At 46.7% G+C, this 27,261-nt stretch overlaps 1 protein-coding gene across 10 annotated transcripts in view; it reads right to left on the bottom strand.

The window, feature by feature from the left end:
• Positions 1-27,261, bottom strand: part of SLC22A23 (solute carrier family 22 member 23) — a 192,733-nt gene that overhangs the window by 147,955 nt on the left and 17,517 nt on the right. For 5 of the 10 annotated variants that reach the window (XR_012434320.1, XR_010586570.2, XM_045389933.3 and 2 more), the window contains exon 2: positions 3,225-3,328. The exons of the other annotated variants lie outside the window; for them this stretch is intronic. Coding sequence is in view for 3 of the 5 variants with exons in the window: in XM_045389933.3 (XP_045245868.1) it covers positions 3,225-3,328 (104 nt within the window). In the remaining 2 variants the exon portion in view is untranslated. The remainder of the gene's footprint in view (positions 1-3,224; positions 3,329-27,261) is intronic. 10 annotated transcript variants of the gene reach the window in all.

Raw genomic sequence — 27,261 nt, 5'->3', positions numbered from 1 at the left:
GTACCTGTGAGTATTTTATCTTTCATGGCAAAAGGAATTCTGAAGATAAGATTAAGCTTAAGGACCCTGAGATGAGGTGACTTTCCAGGTAGGTCCAATCTAATGACAAGGAAAACCTCCCCTGGCTCCAGGGAACCAGAGACGTAGCGGTGTGAGAAGGACTTGACTTGACGTTGCTGGCTCTGAAGATGGAGGATGGGGCCGTGAGCCATGGAATGCAGGTGGCCTTTAGAAGCTAGAAAAAGCAGGGAAGCAGATGGTCTCCTAGATCTTGTAAAAAGGAACGCCGCCCTGCTGACACCCTGACTTTAGACCAGTCAGACCTTTGTTGGACTTGTGAACTGCAGAACTGTAAGATCACTCATTTGGGGTGTGGAAGCCGCCAAGCATGTAGTGATTTGTAACAGTAGCCATAGAGAACTGACACAGGGTCTCAACAGGGAACAGGGGTCCCACTCAAATGAAGTGACTGGAGGAGATTTTAATAAAGGGATTATTTACAGAAGAGTGAACAAGCTGAGAGGGAACCCACAAGAGATGGTGTTGGACCTTGTGGCTCTCGGCAGCGGGGAGTAGGGGAAGGATGGTCCTGGCCCCAGAGAGAAAGAGGTGCTGTGTGGAGGTCATGGACAGGAGGTGGCTGGCCCCTCCAGCCTGGTAGAGAGCAAGCTGGGCATAAAAGTGCCTGACCTCACTCTCCTCTCCCCTGAGGATCTACAGCTGGTGCTCCCCACACTGGCCATACTCGGCCAGGAGCTGGCAGGCAAGGGGTCCTCTGGGGAAGCTCATACTGGCCAGCATCCCAGGGCGGGCTGGGGAAGGAGGCAGAGGGCTGCTAGAGTAACAAACATAGCAAAGAAGGGAGCACATCCCTGGGGCCACTGGCCATCGGCCCTCCTACCCACCTGAGCTAGCGGATTCTATACCAATACCCAGTGAACATCCCCAGACAAAACTTGGTGTCAGAAACAGTAACTTTTTAAATAAAGAAGTGTACTACTTAAATGTTACTAAATGCTGACTGCAGCCCCAGGAAGCGTATTGTATGACTTGATCCACTTCCCCTGCAGCCATGAAACAGGGCCCACAGCCGAGAGGTCTGGAGTTCCCTTTAAATGGGTTTATTTCCTTTTAAGCAAGGTTCAGGCAGGGAGTAAAATGCCAGAAAACGGGGTTGGAAAATACCAAGCTTTCAAACTGAAAGGGAAGCCCACTCAAAGTGTTCAAAAACTACCACTCAGACAGCCTGCCCCTGATTCCCAGGGCACCCCCTCCATCTTGCCCATCTGAGGAGGACCCTCAGAAAAGCAATTGCAGAGAAACGGTTTGCGATGTCAGACTTCTGGTTACTCTAAGAGCAAGACCCACACTCTTTTGTCCTCAGGCCTGGTGTGTGATCAGGGAGGCCACACCACACGTGTGTATAAGAAGAAAGTTAAGAAAACAACCTTGAAACAATTTAAACTATTACAGACTGGTTCATCCATAAAAGTCGATTTTTACTTTTCTATTAAATCATTTATTGAATAAGGGCACTAAAACCCCAGTCGAGTCTGCATTTTTTTAGAAAGACAGTGACATGGATTATATTAGTATATTTTTCTAACCTATTTCAATGTAGATTTCTGGGAAACGGTATATTTTAGACCAATATAGCTCACACTAGAAACCTATGAACTCAAGTATTCGGTTTAAAAAATAAACCCTGTGTTGCCTCTACCAAAGAAAGCCCCCAAGGGGTTCCCTGCATAGGTCTCCAGAGGTCACTGACTGCTTCTCTGTTGCTGTCCACAGAGAACGTGTCCATGAGAAGCACTTGCAAATGACGATGAGGCAGATGTCAAGCACACAGGAAATCACGTTACATGCCAGCTCAAGGAACTCCCAAATAGACGCTAGGTTTTGGAGGAAATTTTCCACATGTGTAACGTGACCCTCTGCTGCTGTCCACCCAGGCACTTGCCTTGGCCAGCATTCTCAGTTAACTGAGGCGCAGAGGTCACAGAACCTATAGAATTTGTTCCATATCACTCTGGGCCCTTATTTCATCAAGGCCAAGAAGTCCCAATTCACACACACACACACACACACAAAAGAATCCTTTAAAGATAAAAAGATAAAAGAATGTAAGCTGGGGAGACAGTTACGCTACGCCTCTCTCCTGAGCAATCCCGCTACTTGAAAAACCTGTCAACATTGTGCAACTGCCTCCCGCTTAGACACATCACCGCTGCTGCCCCTGTGACCACAGAGTGCCTTAAATAAAAGCGCTGCAGTAGCCTGGTGGAGGGGCAGGCTCTGAGGCCACGTGGCTGAGTTTCAAGTCCTGGCCCTCCAGCTTAAAACTGAGTGAACTTGGAGATTTCACTTACACTTCTGTGCTTTTCCAACTGTAAAACACAGGTAATAATAGCATCTCCTATTAGGGGTGTTGTAAGGAGATGTTAATGTATGGAACTACTTAGCACAGTGCCTGCTACATGGTAATCTTTCAGCTGCTAATGTTATCATTATTACTGTCTCTGCTACCATCTTTACCTACAGACCTCTGTCCTACCAACCTCATCCCTTCATCCTGAACTGCTTGCCTTGCTCTGGGTACCCGGATTTCCTCTCCGACCCACACAAAGCACATGCATTCTCGCCTCTGGCCACCACCCTCCCCTGCCCACAGAGCCCATGTCTGTTACCGAAATGCTCTTTATCACTCAAGGTGCAGCTCCCCGCAGACCCCACAGAGGCATCTCCTGGCCAAGCCAAGGACTGTCCCTCTCTAAAATCTGTATGACATTCAGAGGTGCTAATCAGCACTGCCTGACTCATTCAGCTTGCATGGGGGAAGGGTCTTTAGCTCCCCCAGCCCCTATTTTTTAATGCATCTTCTGCATCCGCCCCTCAGTGCATCCACCCCCTGGAGCCCTGCAAATAAGTCTTCAAGCTCTAACTAAACATCAAAAGTTAGAGGTAGATGGGGCTGCAGGCTGGTTTTGCTAGATTCTAGAAGCTAGAAAATTGCTTTGAGTGTAAATGCACACTTCCAAATGATGTGCTACATGCATGGGCCATTTCTCTGAGCTCTGCATTCTCCACGTGGCGGCTTTGGTCTTCTGCTCTGGCACTGGGAAAAGACGGCCACGGTAAGCTAACACTGACTACTTTTCTTTAGCCAGCAAAGGCGTGCTGTGGCCTCCAAAGGTTCGTGCGGCAGGCACGTTGGTACTCACCAGTCAGCAATGCATCCAGTTATTAGGTAGCCAAAGATTAATCCAACCAGTAAGGAGAACTTAGCGATATGGACCTTCCAGGCATTATCACACACAAGATCCCACTAGAGAGGGGCAAATAGAAAATAAATCAGAGAGAAACATACACAGAGCTCATCGTACTCAATTATAAGGGCAATACAATAACCCTCTAGGGATCATGGCACCGTTGCCAGTACCATGCCACATACGCCATTCAGAGTCTCTTCCACATTTTTGAAAATCCAATGAGACATATAATTTGCCCACAAAAGGAAATGTAACATTTTAGTCTGGGACAGATTATAAGTCTGCACAGAATGATGCAGGAAGTCTGGGGATGTGTCTTCTTCTGTGCCAACCAACATGGGAAATGTAAACTGAGGCAGAGGTGGGCAGCGACGGAGACCAGGCATCCCTGAGGACCAGTGGTCCCTCACCATGACGAGCTGCTCCGAGTGCCCAGGGGCTGGGAGACCCTGACGACTTTCTGCATGGGCATCATGATGACATGAGGAGGTTAAAAGTAACTTCTGCATTTTCATCCCAAAACATTCCCCAAACTTTACGAGGAGTCTCAAAAATAAAGGCGAGCATTAGTAGTGAATGTTGAAATATGAACTTTAACTATAATTCCATGTAATTAAATGTAAATATGAAATATAAACATTCTATTTTGCCCTTGGAAATGTCCCTTGCATTTTCCTATTTCCCCTCTAAAGCCATCTGCTCTACTTGGAGAGAAAGCTGGTCAATTAGTAAATACAACATTCAGACTATTGTACTGTTTGATAAGAAAAATACAAAAAATATTCTCATTTTTCCTTTCTCCACTTGCAGAATCAGGAGAGAAACCCCTGTTTGTTCCCTCTAAGTGATGCGTGTCCAAGTGTGGACTCAAATCCACATGCAGCTGGCATCTGGGCCAGAGGGGCAACTAAGCAGGGTCTCCGCTGGCCAGGTCATGCAGACGCAGAGCTGGGGGTCTAGATGCCCTGCTTCTGCTGCAAAGAAGTGGACAAAGTTTCCGGTTCTGGCCTCGCAACTCCAGGTCAGTGGAGACGGGGGTGGGGTGGTACGGGGAAGCAGCTGAAGAAACGCACGCCAATGCATTTGGGAATGCCACAGCGGGAGGTGTTCTGGGAGCAGAGGCAGGATTGGAGGGGGGCGGGCACATGGAAGGTGGTGGGCTGACCCCTGATCCTAGCTCTGTCTTCTTAGATGTCTCCCCTGGCCCCTTGTCTCTGTGCACCCCAGACTGCAGCACAGAGGATCCGTAGAGAGCACTGTAAGCTCAGGCCCTGCCCCGTGTTTCCAAACTTCCAGAGCCTTATCGAGGCCCCGGAGGCCACAGCTGTGGTTCTTAGCGTCCCTAAAATTTAGGAAAAGCCACGCTCTGTGTCAGTGGATGCAGGGAAAGGTGCCCGGCGGGGATAAGTAGAAAAGCACCACCTGTCACAATGTCCCCACTTCTGCCCCGGACTCCCTGGGACACACACTGGCTCGCCGATGCCCCTGACACAGGTATGGCTTTCCAGAGACTCGAGGAGGGTGACTTCTTTTTCTACCCCACCTGCTTCCAGAGTGATTTGCAACGCCAGGCCCAGGAAGAAAGGGAAGACGGGAATGTAAGCACAGACTGCACGAGGGCCTCGTCAATAAAAGACGGCTTGGAATTTGCTGTTGTCAGGGTTTATTCATGAATTTGGGGAGCAGGGCACTGCTGGTTGCACAGATTCTTATTAAGAATTCAGACACAGGAGCTCCTTACAGGGTTAACTTCCTTCCATGATTGCTCCAGTGGTCCTCAAACTGTACTCCAGGGACCAGCAGTGTTAGCACCACGTGGGGACTAGTTAGGAAAGGCAAGTTCTTGGGCCCCATCCCAGGCCCACTGGATGAAAACTCCTGCAGGTAAGCACTGCAGTGTGGTTCAGCAAGCCTGCCCCGCGACTCAGAACTACTGGCCGACACTGCCCCGCCATTTTGAAGACAATGAATGAGCTTCACTGTCTTGGGCTGGGGTTCAAACAACTCCCAAGAGCAGGGAGAAGCGAAAACGCTGTGGGAACCACGCAAAAGACTGGCTGCTGCTGCTCGGCCCTGCAGGGTTGTACAGCTAGGTGATGAGTTAAGTGGGCTTTTGCAGGCAAGCCTGGAAAACGAACATCCACCTATGTATGCTGTTTCTAGGAAAAAATGTAGTTTTGATAATAAAAACCTTTCACCACGCAACCTATTTCTAACTTCAGGAATGCAGGTTTTGCCTTAAAATGTGAGTGACAGCTTCATAAATCACAGTGGGTGCACATTCTGTTTTTCCAGCTTGGTTTACACACTCTGGCAGGGGAGGTGCTCACGACACCTGTAACCACTCATCTCCCAGTTGCATCATGCCTTTGGGAGCCTCGGCTGGGCACAGTCTCGGCAGGAGAGGAACACGTCCCGACCCCAGGTTGCTGCCGGGAAGAAGGGCACCAGCTGCTGTCTCAATGGCAGGGAGTCATTTGAAATGCTTTCATGTCTTCACCAAGACTTCCCACTGATGAGTTTACTTGAGGTTAAAGGATGCAAATGAGTATATTATGCTTCTATGAGATGGCCAGGAGGCAGAAGAAATTTTAATAAAGCATTCAGGGGACTGGAGGAAATTGCCAACACTGTTGTGAGTTCAGCCACCTGAGCAATGACCAGACCCGGCCTCGGCAGCCACGACCCCATTAAGGTGCTAGCTAATAAGATGTTCAGTGGCCAGCCCTATCCATTAACAGTGCCACAGTGGAAAACGAAGACAGTGGAGGGAGACTGGGCCACTCACACGGCTGGTAGGGAGAGGAAGCCTGCTTAAAAGTATGGCTGGCTCCACAGTTCCCAGCCTGTGGGCTTCCCCCTGGGGAGGGGGGCGGGAAACCCAGGGCGAGGCAGTCACCTGCTGCCTTAAACCCTCCTGAACTAGGCACAAGAATAGACAGCATATCTGAAGCAACAAGTAAACCAACTGGATTCCCAGGCCCAGCAAGTTTACCATGATAAGGGTTACTCATGCCTGGGGATCTGCCCGCAACACCACCCTTGCCATCCTGGAGCCACCGCCGTTTAGCAGGGTAGGGTGGGGCTGGGGGAACCCATGGCGCCGACACCCTTGTTTGACTTCTACTTCTGGTATTGACAAAAATGTACCGGGAAAAGAAAATATGTTCAGACACAGTATAATCTCCTAAAGAATTTCAGAAGTATGAGGAAGCTTTGAGGTCACCTGGGTCTTGAAATTTGTTCACATTGCTCTAGATAAGATATGGCAACTGGTCATTTCACTGACCAGTTGGGTAAGCAATGTTTAAAGCAATTTATAGTTTTTCAGATTAAAAAAAATATATAACAGGAGTAATGTTTTAAAAAGTACAAAACCAGAACTTAATATAATAGGTTTTGTCTCTGACATTACCCTTGTCACCTCCTTCTCCATCAAATCAATCACCAATTCCAGCAGGTTTTACCTTTCAAATATGTCCTGAACATACCATCCATGCTCCATGGCCCCCACAGACACCCCGATTTATAGGGATGGGGTAGGTGCTCACTCATGTGATCCCAGTCTCCTTCTGGTGTGTGCTCCTATAGTGCGAGCTGGAAGGCCAAAAACAATACTTCCAGATTCTGGTACACTTACAGTTTCAAATGTGATTTTGGTCCTGCCAATCATGTGCACACCCCAAAATAACTTTCTGTGTGCAACCTTGTTCTAAGTTCCGGATGACTTGAGTTAGGAAGAGAGTTAAGAGGGGAGGAAGGGAGACATCCATTTTGCTGGTCAGATCTGGCAAGGGTTGGGTGGTCTGGGAGCCAACAGTTCTGGAGGTGGCTAAGGAGGTGTGATCTTGGAACCAGTGGTTGGGACAGTGACTTTCTAATTCTTCAGCCTCCTAATGGAGGCACAGTTCCCTGGACAGGCTAGCTCTCCAGAGTTCTTCCAGGAATCCTTCCAGAGGCCCGTTTACAGTTGCTCTAGCAACTCAGTAAGCACTATTCCCTGTATTCAGTCCCTATCTCCTGAAATACCAGACTGGCTTCTGTTCTTTGCAAATTGAACCTTGTTCTCTGGTCAAATTTCCTTGGGATGGAATTCGCAGGGGGTAAGCAGACAAGATAAGGAAAAGTCACCAGCCCTCCTCCCTCTCCTGAACTAATACAAGAGTCTCCCTGCATTAACTCCAATCTCCCTCAAATCCATTCCCTAGAGAACAATGAAAAGCATCCTTTAATTAACCTTGTTAACACCTCATCAGCAGGTTTAACAAGATCATAAAAGCACTAAAGTCATGGCCCCATTTCATAATTTTAGGCTTGCTTGCTTTGTCATTCTTCCAAGACCAGGGACATTCATGATGATGCCATGTGACGCCTCTGAGCCATGACTAAGAGGTGAGACAAATGACGCCCGAGTGTGTCTACGTTTCACACACGTTAGTTGCTCTGTGTTCTGGCAAAATAAGAAAAAAAAAAAAAACAAACTGCAGAGTCAGAGAAAATCTGGTAGACTGTTTTTGGACCTGTATAGTTTAAGGATAAGCTAAAGAAAATACCATTAATATTATTTTGAAAGGAATAATTGCTTGACTTGTCAGAGTGGAGAAATATTCATCAAGGAAACTCAGAAAATTTCTAAAGAAGATGGAAAATAAATGGCAGATAAAGAAAACAATCTTGTTTTCCACGGTAATGAATTCCATGATAAAATGTAAAACAAGAACATAAAAAAATTGGAAGCAAATAGATTGCTTCTTTAATTTTGAAGTGAAGATAAAATCTCTAAAGAGAAAAACTAAGGAGGAAAAACTACCTAAGGAAACAACTGGTAGATTTTGTAATAGTTTAATGATTACTACTTTACTATTAATTACTATTTTTAAAATCTACACATCAAAAATACAATAAGGAAAATTATAAAGACCTAAATTTGTAATATATATCCACTTACATATCAATATACACCAATACTGCAACCAGAAATTGAGTTAGCACCCAGATGATTAACCAAATATGAAACAGAAATAAACACCTGAGAAATGTTTGATTTCACTAACGAAAATGAAGACAGCCAGGTGCAGTGGCCCACGCCTATAATCTCAGCACTTTTGGAGGCCAAGGCGGGAGGATCACTTGAGGTCAGGAGTTCTAGACCAGCCTGGCCAATATGGTGAAATCCTGTACTAAAAATACAAAAATTAGCTGGCTGTGGTGGTGCGTGCCTGTAATCCCAGCTACTTAGGAGCCTAAGGCACGAGAATTGCTTGAACCTGGAAGACAGAAGCTGCAGTGAGTCAAGATTGCACCACTGCACTCCAGCCTGGGCGACGGAACAAGACACTGTCTCAAGAAAAAAAAAAAAAAAAAGGCAATATTTTGTTTCAAAAAGAAAATTAAAAAAAAATTTCTAAAGATGCAGGAGAAGCAAAGAGGTATAAACCCATACAAGGAGCATAAACCGGGCACTGTTTTACTGGAAGACAATTTGGCAATATGTAGCACATTACTTTAAATGGGGTCCACTCTTTATCCCAGCAATTCCCTTTCCTGGAACTTTATCTCAAGTAAATTATCAGAGACACACGCAGAGGTCCCTAAGCCATGATTTTCACTGTTTGTAACTTATAAGAGCAAAAGTTGAGAACCTGACTAAATGTCAGTGATACCACAGCGTCATTAAAAATTTCACCTTTGAAAATGAATGATCGAGGAAAACGCTCATGATATAATTGTATGACAAAGCTTCAGAATGGAAAAACGGTGACTAGAAGGGATGTTTGTACAGGCAGGGCAAGTTAAAAGAAGATATTCCAAAATATTTTAAAGTGACTATCTCTAAAGAGTAGGAATAAGACCGAGTTTTATTTTCAACTTTATACTTTTCTTGACTTTTCCAAATTTTCTACGATGAATCTACAAGCCCTCAAATGACAGAAAAAAATGTAGGGAAAAATAATGTAAACTCCCACAGTGGTAGTGACGGTGGGGAGGCAAAGACAAAATCATTAAACAACAAACCAACAAAGGAAAAACCTTTTCGCCTTCTCGGAAACATGTATTTTAAGACAATCCTATAAATCAGGCCTAGAGGAAGCTTATTTTGAAAGTGGCTGGGAACAAACCATGTCTTCACAGCCTGAAGATTATGCATGTTAATGCCACTGACTAAAGCAAAAAGTGTTTTTTAGGGAAGTGAATGACAATTTTCCCCCAAGTTTCATCTTTTGTAGTGGAGATCCCCATTTGAAATTGTTCTATCAGCAAACCACGAGGGTTTTACCAATCGCTGTGCACACTGTCTGTTCTAAAGCTGAGCAGTGTCAGTTGAGATAAAAGAAAATATTTCTGTTCAGTCCTACAAAGAGGACAGTAACTGCTTAAAACTTCAAAAGCTTTAAGTAAAACAAAGTTCCTGACTGGGTCGCAGGAATTTAGAGAAATGTAGAGTCAGCATTCCCCCTCCTAAAACAGAGTTTCAGCAGCCTCTCATGAACCAGTGTTTTATATACCATGGATGTGCTGTGCTTTGCACTTCTTAACTGTAGACAATAGAAATGGCAAGAACACACACAGAGTCCACCCTGGAAGATGAGTCACAGACGGACAAAAGAAACACCCTCCACAAGCCAGGCTGATGAAGCACATTCGCCACAGTTAGTTTCTCAACATTTACGCAGCCTCTGCTACCTAAATATGTTTTTCAGTATTTTTAATCTAACAGTTGACAGATTTTTTTTTCCCTAAAAGATTCCATCAAAACTCAAGATATACTGCATGACTTGAAAACCTCAAATTACTCTCTGCTTTTTGCCTCTAAGCTCATCCTCCAATTTTAGGAGGTTTGCTGTCAACAGTAGCCAACACAACTGCCAATTAGAGTTGGCATCATTGCAAGCTTCCTTGAATGACATAATGGACATCCTTGGGTACTCCGGGGAATTTTTCTCTTTTCAATCTTGTTTCTCTGTTTTTTTGTGAATATTAATTGCTGCTCAAACTGCTCCTCATCTTTCCTTTTTTCTACCTTAGTGCTAAAATAATAACCACGGCACGTTGAGGGGAATAGCTGGGGCAAAAATCGATTGCAAACCATTCCTGCTAGATGGAAGATACACCCCAACTCTAGCAGACCTGCATTCTGGGCCTCTCTAAGGAAACCCACCCTGGAGCCACACCGTCAAGCTTCTTACACTTCACGTAGTCCATTTTAACGAGTAATGTAGTAATTTTAGATTCATTCGAACCCTTAAGCAATACTTTATTTATTTATTTTTTGTCTTTTTTTCTTCAAATGACAGCTCTACTGCCCGCTCCTCTTCTGCGCCGTGCAGCCTTCCCGGTGGGAGAGAAATAGAAACTGCTTCATTTACTGACACTGGGGCTTTCCTGGTTCTCACTGAATTTGACCATTTTTGAAGGGCTAGAGATGTAGAACTTGAAAAACAGAAAAAATTACCACCTGAGCACATCCTCAGTGAGGTGTAGGATTATCTCTGAGGAAAAAATACCATGAGTCACTTTTCTTTCTTTCGTTTCTTTTACTTTTTCTTGAAGGAAATAAGAAGGTGTATCATTCTGAGCAGAGGTTTGCATTATTGAACATTCTTATTCTTTTGGTACAGGGCCCGGTGGCATTTGGGGAAGCTGAATAGATACCCACAAGGCAGCGGAGATAATTAATAAGCAATGCCCTTATAGCTACCAAAACCTTGAAGAGTCTTTCCAAATTCTGCAATGTGGATTTTACTAACGGCCCTCATCAACTACCTCTAAGAAAGGAAATTAAGAGTAAGCCCTAGTCCCAGCTACTCAGGAGGCTGAGGCAGGAGAATGGTGGGAACCCGGGAGGCGGAGCTTGCAGTGAGCCGAGATCGCGCCACTGCACTCCAGCCTGGGCAACAGCGTGAGACTCCGTCTCAAAAAAAAAAAAAAAAAAAAAGAGTAAGCCCTGTAAGTTAAAAAGGAAGGAGGAAGTGGGGAGGAATGCAGGGAGGGAGGGAGGAAGGAAGGAACCCCACAGATCCCTAAGCATCAAAAGGGAGCAGCTATTAATGTCCTGCAAGAAGTCAGCACACAGGCTTCCAGCACACTCATGTATACGAGATAACTTGAAGACCGTTAACCTGAGAAATTCAAAAGTTGTTTCAAGTGTTGCTGGAGGGTATTTTCTAGTATAACACAGTGCGTCAACAGAGCTGGACTGTAGCTAGCATCAACATTTCAGATGTCCCCATCAATTCCGGAAGACAGCCAGGGGTGGGGAGCTTCTGCTGGGAGCCTCAGGGGATCCTTGAAATGAGAAGACTGTAACGGCCCAGGTGATCCATCCTGGAGAGAACTTGGAGGGTGAAGGAAAGTCATCTTCCGCTGGCTGAAAACAAATGCCTCCGTGGCTTCCCACAGCTGCAGGCTATGGCCTTGTTGTAACAGGACCCTGTTACATTCCCTTTATGGCCAGAGTCACCTGTCACCTTCTATTCTTCCCATTTGCAAACTGGCTGCCATCAATTCTGGAAGAGAGCCAGGGGTGGCTGCCCCCCACCTACCTCTCTCATCACTACCCCCTGCCCCAACCCCTGCCATGACCCAGCCTTGCCAAAGTGCTCACAGCTCCCCAGAGCCTCCATGCCCTTGGCCCACGTTGCTCTTCTGTGCCCCACCTCCCACAACACCCTCATTCTCCCGCTCCAACTTTCCTGGCTTGATGCCTGCTTTAAAGGACAAACCTCACGAAAACCAAAATGATTTAACATTGTATATCACCTGTCGGTCAAAGTATGGCCGATTTTCTGTACTGCATGCATTTTTTCTTTCAAGCAACACATATTACTTTTGCAAGCACACAATCAAATGAAAAGGGAAAGGGGTACAAAATTAGAAATGCACAAATGAAAATGCTTCTATATTTCTATAGAGTTTAATAAACTCCATTGAGGGGTATCCTCTCCCAAGACCGGATCAGGAACCTCTTCTCTGTGCCTCTGAAACATCCTGTACTCACGATAAACACGTACACTTTTCTTACAATATACCGTAATTGCCTGTTTACAAGTCTTTCTTCCACTAGCTCAGGGGGCGGCAATCTGTAGCCCACAGGCCAAACACAGCCCTGCTGTCTGTGTTTGTAAATAAAGTTTTATTGACACACAGCGGTGCTCCTTCATTCATATATTCATTTGCAACTGATTCTGCACTACAGCAGCAGAGTCGAACAACTGAGACAGAGCCCACATGGCCTGCAAAGCCAAAAATATTTACTATATGGCCCTTTTTAGAAAAACTTTGCTGACTCCTGCACTAGGCTGCAAGTTCCTTGAAGAAAGGGACCATGTCTTATTCCTTTATGCCTAAGCTAATGCTCAGAATGAGGGAGGGGCACAGTGTGAACGTCAGGTAGGAACTACCCTCCCAGAAGTCAGAATGTTCCTGTGTCCACCTGTGTTCACTGTGCCCTGCTATTTATCTTAATCCTCTGTCTGTGATTGTTTTTTCAAGTATAACTTAATTTAAATAATTAATACATAATTATTATACCAAATTTATATAGGCAATATAGTTTTTAAATGTTTCCACCAAACTTTTCTCTATTGGAAATTTTCCTCCAGGGAAAGATATTTCTAGTTTTATTATAAAAGCCAATAGAAAATTTGGGTATAAGGCCGGGCGCGGTGGCTCAAGCCTGTAATCCCAGCACTTTGGGAGGCCGAGACGGGCGGATCATGAGGTCAGGAGATCGAGACCATCCTGGCTAACAAGGTGAAACCCCATCTCTACTAAAAATACAAAAAAAAATTAGCCGGGCATGGTGGCAGGCGCCTGTAGTCCCAGCTACTCGGGAGGCTGAGGCAGGAGAATGGCGTGAACCTGGGAGCTGGAGCTTGCAGTGAGCTGAGATCGCGCCACTGCACTCCAGCCTGGGCCACAGAGCCAGACTCGGTCTCAAAAAAAAAAAAAAAGAAAATTTGGGTATATGAGAAATTCATTTAAAACAATGAATAATTCTTTTTTTGTTGTTGTTGTTGTTTTGAGATGGAGTCTTGCTCTGTCACGCCTGGGTAATTTTTGTATTTTTAGTAGAGACGGGGTTTCACTGTGTTCACCAGGATGGTCTCAATCTCCTGACCTCATGATCCACCCACCTCGGCCTTCCAAAGTGCTGGGATTACAGGCGTGAGCCACTGCACCTGGCCGAATAATTCTCTCTTAACAGAACAAATCTATGACATTAAATTAAGCGTTGTTTTAGGCAAAGAAAGGAAACTAAGATTCATTAAGTATCTACCCTGTGCTCGGGACTCTGACAGCACAGCAGGCCCACTGCATGGGCATTATGACCAGTGTGTCCATTTCACAGATGAAGAAACTGAGGCTGAGAAGTGGCGCTAGCCCAAGATCGAGTGTCTCTTATGTAAATTATTAATCGGTATCTGATTGAAACTCAGGTTCTTTCCCCCAGTAAACTCAAAGAAACAGCCCTAGTTCATACAAATAAACACAATTCTCTGGTTTGTATTAACTTGTTATAGGTTATAGCATTTGTCTTGAGAAGTATTCAGTACACTTTATGTGCATATAAAGCAAAGTAGCATACTGAAAACAAGACAGGTTTTGGTGTTATTTCATTGTTACACTGACTAAACAAATAATAATTTGTCCAGGGTCTGTGAATAGCAGATATTTGACACATCATGGCTGTTTAAGATACTAATATCACTGTATCTTTTTTGAATAGAATTTTTAGTACTGAAATGCTGAAAAAAGTTATGATCAACCCCCTATTTTAAAAACAAGGAAACTGAACAAGAAGTGAAGTGACTCATTCAGAATTAAAAAAGCTTATAGCCAAGCCAGACCTGAGTAGAGCCCAGGTTTCCTTGGGCTCAGTTGCTCCATACCAGGCTGCCGTGGAAAATGTCATTTTCAGATGTGACCTGATGCACAGGGGTGCATGACTCTCCCAACAAATCTCACAAGTCAGTTACTGCCAAGCCAGGACAACTGCTAATCGAATGGTCAGTGTAGTGGTACTACCTTCATTCTAGTCCAAAACTCTTACAACAGGAAGGATTAGGGAAAAAAAAATTAACATTTTAATTGAGGCCTACTCTTAGGCTTCCTGACAAAGACTCATCTTTTTTTGTAACACATGAATCAGAGCACCTAAGATGGTAAACCAATTTTTTTTTTTTACTGTTTCAACACTGGTCTAACCATCTTGAAGAGGATATGATGCCCCTTCCTTCCTTCCTTCCTTCCCTCCTTCCTTCCTTCCTTCCCTTCCCTCCCTCCCTCCCTCCCTCCTTCCTTCCTTCCTTCCTTCCTTTCTTCCTTGTACCTAAGATGGTAAACCAATTTTTTTTTTTTTTTTACTGTTTCAACACTGGTCTAACCATCTTGAAGAGGATATGATGCCCCTTCCTTCCTTCCTTCCTTCCCTCCTTCCTTCCTTCCTTCCCTTCCCTCCCTCCCTCCTTCCTTCCTTCCTTTCTTCCTTGTACCTAAGATGGTAAACCAATTTTTTTTTTTTTTACTGTTTCAACACTGGTCTAACCATCTTGAAGAGGATATGATGCCCCTTCCCTCCCTCCCTCCCTCCCTCCCTTCCTTTCTTCCTTCCTTCCTTCCTTTTTCTTTTTGCTTTATTTAGCTCAAACTAGAAGCCAGTACAACCATGGATCTAAATGATCACCTTTTCCATGAAAACAGCTAACACCAACCAGCTAAAAACAAGGTACACAAAGCCCGAGGCTGCCCTTGGCCTACTCCATATCCCAAAGTTACTTAACTATGGTAGGTCTGACTAGTACAGGACAGCATAATCCTTCAGGTTTTTATCCAATTGCCCTTTGTCTTCATTACACTTGGGCTAGGCTCTGGCTTACCATTGTCTCTGAGGAAGGGCATCGCATGGTGAGAGCCTGGTCATATGGAATCCAGAGCCTAAAGTGGGGTCTGAGCCAGTGTGCGAATGTGCTGTCAAGCACAGCTGCGATGCAGGCGAAGAGCTCGGAGTTTGAGCCTGATAAACCCCAGTTTTATTTCTAGTTTGACCCCGCGATCGCCAGGGCAAGCTTTTTCACCTTGCGGGGGGCTCAGTTTTAACATCTATGACGTAGGAGTTGCAAAACCTTCACTACAGGGTTGTTACAAGAGTCAAAAATAACACCAGGAATGCGCCTGGTGCAGCAACTGGCACAAGGTGATTATTACTCATTAATTTTGTCTGTCAGTTAAGCAGGTCCTCGGGGGCTTATGTCTGTTGGTAAGTAACATTTCGGATCTGAGAGTAATAAAACTACTTCAGAAAGGGTTTTGATTACTTAGAGTCTGAGCTATTCATTTTAGCCTCACCCCTAACTGACCCAAATTAAGGGGTATTTTACTAGTTTTACATCCTGTCTGCACAGTCAGCACCAGATTAGAAAGTGGGCCAGACGAGGATGGAAGACGCCCTCCAGGGAGCAGCTGTGTTCACAGCTGGGAGATGCTGAAGGAGAAGCGGGTCCAGGTCTACCCGGGGCTCTACTGTGCTTTCAGGTCCTCCCACCACCTATCAGGATGCTGTGCCCTTCATTTTGACCTCCTCAGCAGCATCCTGGGAACAGCAACACAGCTTCGTTTCCAACACTTCCTGCAATCATTCCTTACACATACTATTTTTCTGACCAAAAGAAAAAAAAAAGTAGGATGGTTCTCAAAAGCCGACAACACTATTAAACCCAAGAGTGTGTTTTTATTTTCTTCCTTTGAACTAACTATTAATCTTCTAAAAACACCATGCCAAACTGGCAGCATGACAGCAGAATGTGACTGTGCAGTCTGGCTCCTGGCCCCTGCCCTCCGGTCGGGAGAGGAAGAAGGTCCGAGGTGGGGCGAGCCAGGAAGCCTCCCGACCTTCCACTTCAGTGCCTCCAGCATCCCGGGGACAAGCGGACTGAGAGGCAGCCCTCTAAGAGTTTCCTCAGGGCCGGGCGCGGTGGCTCAAGCCTGTAATCCCAGCACTTTGGGAGGCCGAGACGGGCGGATCACGAGGTCAGGAGATCGAGACTATCCTGGCTAACACGGTGAAACCCCATCTCTACTAAAAAAAATACAAAAAACTAGCCGGGCGTGGTGGTGGCGCCTGTAGTCCCAGCTACTCAGGAGGCTGAGGCAGGAGAATGGCGTAAACCCGGGAGGTGGAGCTTGCAGTGAGCTGAGATCCGGCCACTGCACTCCAGCCTGGGTGACAGAGCGAGACTCCGTCTCAAAAAAAAAAAAAAAAAAAAAAAAAAAGAGTTTCCTCAGATAGAACCTCAAAGCATCCTTACGTGAAAGCCAGGATCAGTACCCTGAGAACTCACCAGGGCCTGGCCAGATGTGTATGTGACAGGGAAAGGAGTAGAGAACACATGTCACAACTCAAACCTCAGCAAGCGGACAGAGAAAGGGAACAGAGACCCTCTCGTGCCAAGGAGGCTGCAAAGCTGCCCAAGTCAGGGCCCTCACCACAGAGTCTCTGATCAGACCTTCCTGCCCCGCCTCACCCTCCAGGCTGCTCAGAGTGGTACAATGTTTTAATATTGGTGACAGGCCTGGGATGGGCAGCTCCTGAGGGGACATCCTTCTGTTACTTGTGGAGTTGGAATTACAGGACTTGGAGGGTGTGAACTTTTGGGGAAACTCCAGGGATGAACGTGAGAAGGCCTTTCTGCTGTAGCACTCACTGCAATCAGTGTCTGGGGCTTCACGGGCTTGGCTTTGCATAACAAGCCAGGGGACCTGAACTCCATCCCAGCCCTGCCAAAATAATACTCTCCATTAACTACTGATGCAGCAGAGCAGCCTTGACAAAGCTTGCCACGAGACAATCAAGTCGATCCATTCAGCATTCCCCAGTTCTTTCTTCTGTCTCTCTCAAAGGCAAATAGACAGCAAAAGACAAAGTATAAATATATTAATAATATTAACGATCCAATAAGGAAGCCCTTCACAACTGGACTGTCCTCCCTGCATAGCTGTATTTGAAAGACACACTCACTTCTAAGCCAGCAGTTGAAGCTTTTTTTGTTTTTGAAGGTGGCATGGCTAAAAGGGTATCAATAAGTGTTCATCTAAAAAAAGGGAATAACTGGTTAATTAGCGATGACATTCAGTGAAACAATGTTGAGCTGGTGTCTCATCTGTAGGACTTCTCAGAGCCGTTAATATGTTCATGTGCATCATGAATCCTGAAAAGGGGGTTCTGTAAAATGCATTTTTCAAACGTATTTGGCCTCGGAAACCCTCTCCCTCCTACATACTTTCAAGGGCACGTCTGGGCTGTAGAGTACGAGAGACGTTGCCACGTATATTTTGTTTGCCCTGCATGAACTAATATGTGAACACAATGCAAATTATAAACGTGGAAATTCTGGGATTTTAAAGGCTGGGGTAAAACAGTCCTGTCACCTCTGACAATCCACCTGAAGGAAGAGAGGGGGATATGCATGTACATCAAAGGATGTTCAAAAGAAACAGAGGAATGTTTTTCTGCCTTTAATCCAAGAGAATAAAAATAACTATTTTCCTGGCTTCTCAAGAGTTTATAACTGCTAATTGGTAAGATATGGACAAACACTGAAAACTCTAAGGAAATGATCTGCAAAAGGTCAACCACAGCAAGAAGCAGCCAACTGTGTAAAATTCCACTGCCTTGAGAACAAATCGCTGCCCTGCCTGTCCCCATCTCTCTGTGGAAGGACAATTGCTCAATTAGCCCAAGTCCGGGGCTGACTAGGAAGTACACAGGCAATGATTTATACGTTATTCTTTAAAAAATAGTCTGTAGACCCCCAAAAGCAAAAGCAGGGACATAAAATGATATTTGCACACCATATTCATAGCAGCCTTATTCACCGTAGCCAAGGGCTGAGAGAAACCCAAGTGTTCATTGATGCATGAACAAAGAAACAAAACATGGTGCATGCACATGATGGAGTATTATTTAGCCTAAAAAACGGAGGAAATTCTGACACATGCTACACATGGATGAACCTTGAAGACATGCGAAGTGAAATAAGCCATCACTAAAGGACAAATACGGTATGATTCCACTTACATGGGGTGCCTGGAGTAGTTAAATTCATAGACATAGAAAGTAGAATGGGGGTTACCAGGAGCTGGGGTGAGCGGGGATGAGTTATAGTTTCACGGGGATATAGTTTCAGCTTGGAAAGATGAAAAAGTTCTGGAGACAGATGGTGGCGATGGTTGCACAACCATGTGAATGGCTTCCACTGAACTGTACACTTAAAACGGTTACTTTTATGTTATGTATGTTTTCCCACACGCACACACAAAAAAGTTGAAAGAAAGTGTTATCTTCAGAAAATGGGCCAGCCAGTATCCCGATTAACTTAAACATGGATGGCAGAGCACTTTGAAGAGGATCCTGGATTGGACAGCAGAAAGGACAGAGCAGCCGCGGTCTTCCTGCCTGTCGTCTTGTGGGTTATCTTCGCGAGAAAATCTCCAGGGTGCAGGCCTCTCTATCTGACGTCTCATCTCTGCTGGCAGCGAGACGTCCTTTCTCCCCAAGCTTGTCAATGGGTGAAAGGATTGAAGGACGTTGCCAGCCAAAAGGAAGAGTGACCAGACTGTCCCCCCTCCCTCAGTCACCAACCCCCTTGACCTCTCACACGTTCAAGGCAGGCCACCCCAAGCTCTTAGGTCCTGGCCTTGTGTAAATACGTTTTCTTTGTTCGAGCCACCACCCAGTCCCCAGTATTGTGGGCCAGGCCCCAGGAGGGACTGCTGAGCAGTGCCACAGTCTTAAGTGTTTCATGACTATTTATTGGTCACCTACTGAGTGCCAGACCCCAAGAAAACAATAGTTCAAAAAGTGCTGTCCTTGCTCTTTAGAGTTTGGGGCATGTCTAAGAAAGGATGATGCTGAGGGGTGAAGAGTAGTGGCAGCAGACACATAGAAGGTGCTGTGAGTGTGCCCTGGCCGGCCCTATCCATGCCGGGAAGACTAGAAGGGATGAGGCTGGAGGGGAGTGGAGAGGAGTTTTTTTGTGTTAGAAAACACAGCATGTGGCCAGGCACGGTGGCTCACACCTGTAATCCCAACACTTTGGGAGACTGAAGCAGGTGGATCACCTAAGGTGGGGAGTTTGAGACCAGCCTGACCAACATGGAGAAACCCCGTCTCTACTAAAAATACAAAATTATCTGGGTATGGTGGCACTTGCCTCTAATCCCAGCTACTTGGGAGGCCGAGGCAGGAGAATCACTTGAACCCGGGAGGCGCAGGTTGCGGTGAGCCGAGATTGCACCATTGCACTCCAGCCTGGACAACAAGAGCGAAACTCCATCTCCAAAAAAAAAAAAAAAAAAAGAAAAGAAAGAAAAAGAAAACACAGCAAGTGTGAGGGTTTAAAAATGTGGGGCAGGCTCAAGGGAGGCTTCCAGGAGGGAGACCTGCACCTGGGCTGGACACTGAGTAAGAATGGGCGTGGGGGCAGGTCCTGTGAGGGCACATCCTGCTCCCATGTCACAGAGGGGAATGTTAATCAGGACTAGCCTTAAAATGCAACTGAAAAGTTAAGTCAATCAAACCTTACTGGGGGCTTTCGGTTGATGCTATTATTGTTAGAAATATCCTGATCAAAGATCACAGCCTTTCAGAAAAGGAGGACCAAATTCCTGAGCCTGGCTCTGCAGGGGACAGGGAGGGGAGAATGAGAGGGAGGACTGTTAAAGGTTCAGCCTTTCAAAACCACCTATGCGTGGGCATGAAGTGTGTGGGCTATTGGCCAGTCGTCGATGAACAGGTTGAAGTTCTGGATGAGCTCAGAGGGAGTAGGGTCAATCCTATCAGTCCTTCATACCTTAGTGTGAACTGCTTTCATCTCTTAGCTAAAATTAGCTGCCCAGATATTTTGGTTTTGGAAAATAGGAATAGAGAGGAAATTCTGAAAAAGAGGTCATTTGAGAGCACCTGAGAAGCACTCCTAAATGAGGAGACGTCGAATAGCTGGGGACAATATGAGGCCACAGAAAGAGTGGTTCTGACAGTGAGGGCACACGGCAGACAAACGTGTCCACAGCTCAGGTGGCCAGCTGGGGGCCACAAAGACCGCCATTTGCCAGGGCTGACCTCGGTCGTTTCCTCTGAGCTTCCATGCTTCTGTTTTCGAAGTCTAGAGTTAATGGTTAGAAGATTGCAGATCGTTGTATAATGCATTGTAGTTGTTGGTTACATGACTGTCCTCTGAGCTCCACTGGGAGCTCTTTGCAGAAAAGGGCTCAGATTAAATGCATATCTCAAAGCACACACTCTGCTGAAAGGGAGCGTCACTTCCATCATTTCCTGTAATCCCCACAGAGCTTTATGCTATAGGTGTCATCTCCACCTTGGAAATTAGGTTCCAGGGGGCTGAGTAATCCCCAAGGTTCCTCAGTGAAGAGGCGGTAGTGCTAGGGTTCAAACTGGTTCTCCTGCATCTGAGCCCAGTGCTCCTTGCCCGCGCCTCTACTCCCTGGATCTTCAGTCACTGAGAGCCCGTGGCAGGAAATCTCTGTTCCTCTGCCGAGTGAACGCCGGCTCCTTCCACAATCACTCAGGCTTGGAGGGTAGGCTGGCTGTGAGACGTTGAAGAAGCCTAAGTTTAAAATAAATGTTTAATGTTTTTTCCCCAAATTCTGAAATTGCTTTTGCAGAACCTGAAGGAACCAACCTTCCTTGCCGTTGTGTACAACTGCTCTTCAGCTCACTGTAAAACTAGTCAGAGGAAGGATTTCCAGGAAGGCATCCCCTTCTAGCTCTAGCTCTCCGCTTTGGCTCAGTATTTCAGTAGCCATCATGATAAATGCATCACTTATGCGGAACATTTGGGGGCTTCGAATTTCTAAACTGTTCCCCTAATAAAAGCGCACCATCAGTTGTTTAACCTGCTTTCAGAGGAATGCAGTTTGTCTCAGGATGACACACGCACGCAAGTACAAACATGCTTCCTGATGAAGTGCGGAGTGGCTCGCAAACTTGAAGCCCTGGGAAAATCTTACAAAAATCACTGAGCTTTTTGTATGTTTAAATGTGGTGGAAATGCCTGCCTACAATTCATTGCTCTTTTTAAGGTTTTTAGCAAGGAGCAGGCAAATCAGAAGGCCTGGCCCTCCTTCTCTCACTAACTCACCCCTGTTGGGAAATACTTCCCCAGCGGCCTCCAGAACCTTGTGAAGGGAACATACCATTCTGCAGGGCAGGTTCCATCAGAAAATAGTTCCCCTCCTTGGCTTGAAACCCTACAAGCTGGGCCTTTGTGGCTCTTTGCAGTTAGCTGTGGGCTGGATGACAGCAGAGGCCCCACCTGTTTTGTTTGAGTTTTGCTCATAAGGCTTGCCCAGGTCATTCTTACAGAAAGGGAGGATAAAGAGGTCTCCATCAAATCCTCACATGCAAGAGATGCCTACAGAGAGGTGGAGGGCCTGGCTGCCAAAGCCACTCTCATGTCCTGCAGGGACAGGAGGAAACTCCTCAGAACAGCTGCTAAGTCCCCCTTGGGACACAAACAGCAGCTGACTGGTAGTGCCACCTCCAGGTGGCTGCTCCCTGCCCAGATGGTACTAGCACCATTCCCACGGCCTCCTTATCAGCCCTAGGGAGTGAGTCCCAGAAGCTGTGGGGTCACACAGGGGCCACAACTCTCTAGGGCCAGGGATCCCTGCCTCTAACGAATGGTAATCCCCTCCCCACATTCCTCCCATCACTCCTGCTCCCTACCCTAAAAATTTTGAAAAGACAAAGAAGGAAACTTGCCTAGCTTATAAATAAGTCAAGACTTTTCACTGGCTGCCCTGATTCTGCCAATCAACTTTTAAATATGAGAACAGAGGGGGAGCCGACAGTAGAAAGGATCGACAATGTTCAGCTTATAATGTGCACAGCAGTCTATGCATAATCACCACAGGCTGAAAACAGCCCAGTATCCGTCACCAGTGGAGAGAGAAACACAGTGTGGTCTACCCATGCAGTGGAATACGGCTCAGCAACAAACAGGAACAGCTATCAATGCACACAGTACCACGCAGGAATCCAGGGATGAGACTGACACGGCGGACCACAGGCTTCCTTCATACGACCTTCCAGAATAGGCAAAACCATGCTATGGGGATAGATATTAACGCAGTGGTTGCCTAAGGGGTGGGCTGACTGGAGATGGGCGGTGTAGAATTCACTAGGGTGAGGGAAATACCTTAATTTAGGGGGTGGTTGATGGGCATATATACAAGTCAAAACCCACTAAGCTATACAGTTAACGTCTGTCCATTTTACTATGTGGTCATTATGCCTCCACTTTAAAAATTCTGTGAAAGCTGGGTATGGTGGCTCATGCCTGTAATCCCAGCACTTTGGGAGGCCGAGGCAGGTGGATCACCTGAGGTCAGGAGTTCGAGACCAGCCTGACCAACATGGTGAAATCCCATCTCTGCTAAAAATACAAAATTAGCCGGGCGTGGTGGCACACGCCTGTAATCCCAGCTACTTGGGAGGCTGAGGCAGGAGAATCGCTTGAACCCAGGAGGCGGAGATTGCAGTGAGACGAAATCATGCCACTGTATTCCACCCTGGACGAGACATCAAAACTCTGTTTAAAAAAAAAAGGGGGGGGGGAGCGCTGGGTGCGGTGGCTCACACCTGTAATCCTAGCACTTTGGGAGGGCGGGTGGATCACAACGTCAAGAGATCGAGACCAGCCTGGCCAACATGGTGAAATCCCATATCTACTAAAGATACAAAAATTAGCAGGGCGTGGTAACCGGTGCCTATAATCCCAGTTACTCGGGATGCTGAGGCAGGAGAATAGCTTGAACCTGGGAGGTGGAGGTTGCAGCGAGCCGAGATCGTGCCACTGTACTCCAGCCTGGGTAACAGAGCAAGACTCCACCTCAGAAAAAAAAAAAAAAAATATGTGAAATTATTTAAAATGGGTCTCAAAGACAGGGCAGAAATATCTGATGGATTGCGAGGAGCATCCATTTTTGTTCCTCCAACAGCACAAGGTCAGACAGCAGAAGAGAGGAGATGCGAGGGGTGTGGCCAATCCACCAACAGAATAACTGCAATGCCTGGATCAACCTCCAGGAGAGGGGCATTTGCTCATATCGTATCCTCCCTTGTGCTTAGGAAGTAGATCTCCAGGCCGAGAGCTCAGAAAAGAGATGTGAACGATTCACACAGATGCTATGTCAAGGCCTGAGGTTCTTAACAGGTGTGCTTATGGGCTGCCTGTCAGTTCCAAACAGGAGCCTTACTGTCACTCTACCAAAGGCAAGAAAAATAGCCCCACCCCATCCGCACTGCTCCATAGAAACCCGGGCAGAGAACCCAGGCAGCAAGGGCACTGGGAGCGGTGCTGGGAGTGAAGGGCCCATGCTGGAAGTCCCCTGCCCAGAGGGGCGGTGTGCAGGGGCTGGCATTCAGGCTGCTGGGGTCTAGATCTCAGCTCCAGCAGGTGGCTTAGCTTTGCTATAAGCCACAGAGAAGCCCACTTCTCAGGGGGCTGTCAGGATTCAGCTTCGGCATCTATAAAACACTCAGCCCAGCCAACCTGCAGCAACGAACACTTCCTCCCCTCCCTTCCCTCTCCCTTCCCTGCCCTTCCCTCTCCCTTCCCCATCTCTTCCCTCTCCCTTCCCTCTCCCTTCCCTCTCCCTTCCCCATCTCTTCCCTCTCCCTTCCCTCTCCCTTCCCTCTCCCTTCCCTCTCCCTTCCCCATCTCTTCCCTCTCCCTTCCCTCTCCCTTCCCTCTCCCTTCCCCATCTCTTCCCTCTCCCTTCCCTCTCCCTTCCCCATCTCTTCCCTCTCCCTTCCCTCTCCCTTCCCCATCTCTTCCCTCTCCCTTCCCTCTCCCTTCCCTCTCCCTTCCCTCTCCCTTCCCTCTCCCTTCCGTCTCCCTTCCCCATCTCTTCTTCCTGTTTCTCCCCACTTCCCCTCTCTTCCACCATCCCTGCTCCCCTTCCCCTCCCCCTCTCTCCCTTTTCCCCCTTTCCTTTCCCTCCTCCTCCCCTGTGACAGGTATCCACACTCCCACCCCCGCTCCCAGCTACCTTTCCTACAGAGGTGGAACCTGCCCTTCCCTCTAGTACTTGCACCCTTCTGTCACCATCTGGATTCTGAACACAGCAGCCAACTCCCACGGAAGTGCCAGCAGTTGCCTTCACTTGCACATCTCTGATTTACAACAGACAAACTGGATGGAAAGCCCACTTACCGCAGCAGTGACGTGAGAACACACTCAGCCCATGCTCCAGGGGTGCAACTCCCTCCCTTCTCCCTGAAGAGGCCCTGTGGCTGAACTGTGTCCGCCCTGCCCCTAACAAGATGTGCTGGAATCCGAACCCCAGAACCTCAAAATGTGGCCTTGTTTGGAAATAGGGATTTTACAGAGATTATTAAGTTAAAGTAAGGTCTCTAGAGAGGACCTTAATCCAACATGACTGGTGTCCCTACAAGGAGAGATGAGGACACAGACACACACAGAGGGAGGACCATGTGGGGATAGAGGGAGAAGACGCCATCTGTAAACCAAAGAGAGAGAACTCAGGAGAAACTGACCCTGCCCACACCTGGATCTAGGACCTCCAACTTCCAAGTCTGTAACAGAATGCATTTCTTTGGTATTTGTTATACAGCTCAGCAAGCTAATACAGTGTGAGAATGAAGCCAGGGCAGAGGATGACCTAGAAGAGAACTAGAAAGAACTGGAAACTACAGCCCATCCTATCTCTGGACTTCCAGAAATGTCATCTATACTTTTGTTTGTGTGTTTTTTTATTTGTTTGTTTTGATTTTTGAGACAGAGTCTCGCACTGGAGTGCAATGGTGTGATACCAGCTCACTGCAATCTTTGCCTCCCAGGTTCAAGTGATTCTCCTGCCTCAGCCTCCCGAGTAGCTGGGATTACAGGTGCCCACCACCACATCCAGCTATTTTTTGTATTCTTAGTAGAGATGGTTTCACTATGTTGGCCAGGCTGGTCTCGAACTCCTGACCTCAGGTGATCCACCTGCCTTGGCCTCCCAAAGTGCTGAGATTACAGGCGTGAGCCACCACGCCCGGCCACTTCTGTATTTTTTAAAAGCCAGTTTGATGCAGGGTTTTCTGCGACTTGCAGCATCCTGACTGACCCCCCTCAAGCTTTCAAACCTTTCACAGTCTTGTGCCATTCTCTCCTCCTAACTGAAATAAATGTCTTCTCCCACTCCTTCCCATTACAGGGCACACATCCCAGGGATTCCCAACTCACTCTCTTCCTTATCTCCATGCGCAGTGCACCCCTCTGCCAGGCTGACTCCTTTGGCACCCCGCCCCCCGCCTCCTGGGACTACCTGTTCTCCAGACACACTCACAGATCCATCCTCCCCGTCTCCAGCAGCTCCCAGCACAGTGCTGTGCACAAACTGGTGGCTCAGTAAACATCTGAACGTCACACGCTGCTCAGGACATGCCTGGTGCGGTATTTCCCCCATATAATTTTGAACCATGAGATGAGGCCGCTGTGTTTGCTATATAGATTCAAACAGTTTGCAAGAGAAAGGCTGCTGTATGTCGTCGCTGCCCTCAAGGAGAAAATGCCTTCTGAAGATTTGAAAACCTCTTTTCAATAAGATGATCCATAGATCCTCAGTCTGCAAATTCCCTGGTAACCTTCTGGCTGTCAAAGGTCATTTCAGCTTCCCAAAAACTGCTATTAAAAATGAGATTCATCATCAAAGTTGCCGTTGGCTTTCCTCACCACCCTCCCATTGGTCACTTATCTAAGACTCTGCCCCAAAAGAATTATAAACGATGAACAACAAGAAGGCAAATGAGAAATGAATTAAACAGAGAAACCACTTGCTTATACTTAAACACATTATCAGCAAACACATAAAACCAAAAAAAAAAAAAAAAAAAAAACCCCAAAACAAAACAAAACCACACACATCGAAATTCCCTGTCTTGATGATATCCATTTTTGACAAGTTGTTTCTTATGGGACTTCCCAGAAAAATATTACAAATAAATCTTCTCTTAAAATGAAATTATAATTTTAAAAACCACTCTGGAACCTACTAGTTTTTTTGTTTTTTTTTTTTTGAAACAGAGTTTTGCTCTTGTTGCCCAGGCTGGAGTGCAGTGGCACCATCTCGGTTCACTGCAACCTCTGCCTCCAGGGTTCAAATGATTCTCCTGCCTCACCTCCCAAGTAGCTGGGACTACAGGCATGTGCCACCATGCACAGCTAATTTTTCGTGAAGATTTTGATGACTCCAGGAAACAGAGCTCCAGAAACCAGTAAGCCCCAGACAGGCTCCTGTGGGAACCCAGCACCTTCTTGCATTTCACTCCCTCTGGCCAGATGGGCTCCCATTGAACATCTTTGTTGCGTGCTTGAAAGCAGCTCTGAGAGTCAGACATGGGCCCCTGCCAGGACACCCAGCTAAGTCTCCCCTGCCACCACCGTTGTTGACAGCCCTGTGCTAGAGGCACCAAGAGCATCAAGAACACTCAAAAAGGAAGACAACGCTACCAAGTCCAGGGCCAAGACAGTGGGACAGGCAGACAGTGCTGTGATCACATAAGCAGGACTCATCCTGCTGGGGAAGGGGTTGCTCTGGTGACCTAACGGGGTCCAGCTAATACCTAGCACACTCACTTTTGGAGCCGGCAAAGCCACGAGGTGCCTGCCTCGGCACAGGTAGCAGATGTTTCGCTAGGACTAGATGATCCATCAGGCTCGCTGCCTGGGTCCCTGGAGGGAGCCAGCCCGATCTGTTACTCAGCAAATGTAAACAGTGCTTATGTTCAGCTCTGGCCTCCAGCGTTTGGAGTCCGCGTCCCACGGGAGAGCTCCAGTTTCCTGCTGCTGACAACACTATAAAACCCCCGTGATAGGAATTAATTATGGAAAAGGCTAGTTTGAATTAGAGACATTTTGAAAATAAGTACCTTTTACTTCCAAACAGACGTTTCCTTTTCTAG

This window comes from Macaca fascicularis, chromosome 4 (genome assembly GCF_037993035.2).
Source record: "Macaca fascicularis isolate 582-1 chromosome 4, T2T-MFA8v1.1".
Classification (NCBI taxonomy): domain Eukaryota; kingdom Metazoa; phylum Chordata; class Mammalia; order Primates; family Cercopithecidae; genus Macaca; species Macaca fascicularis.
This window is presented reverse-complemented; position numbering and strand designations above follow the sequence as displayed.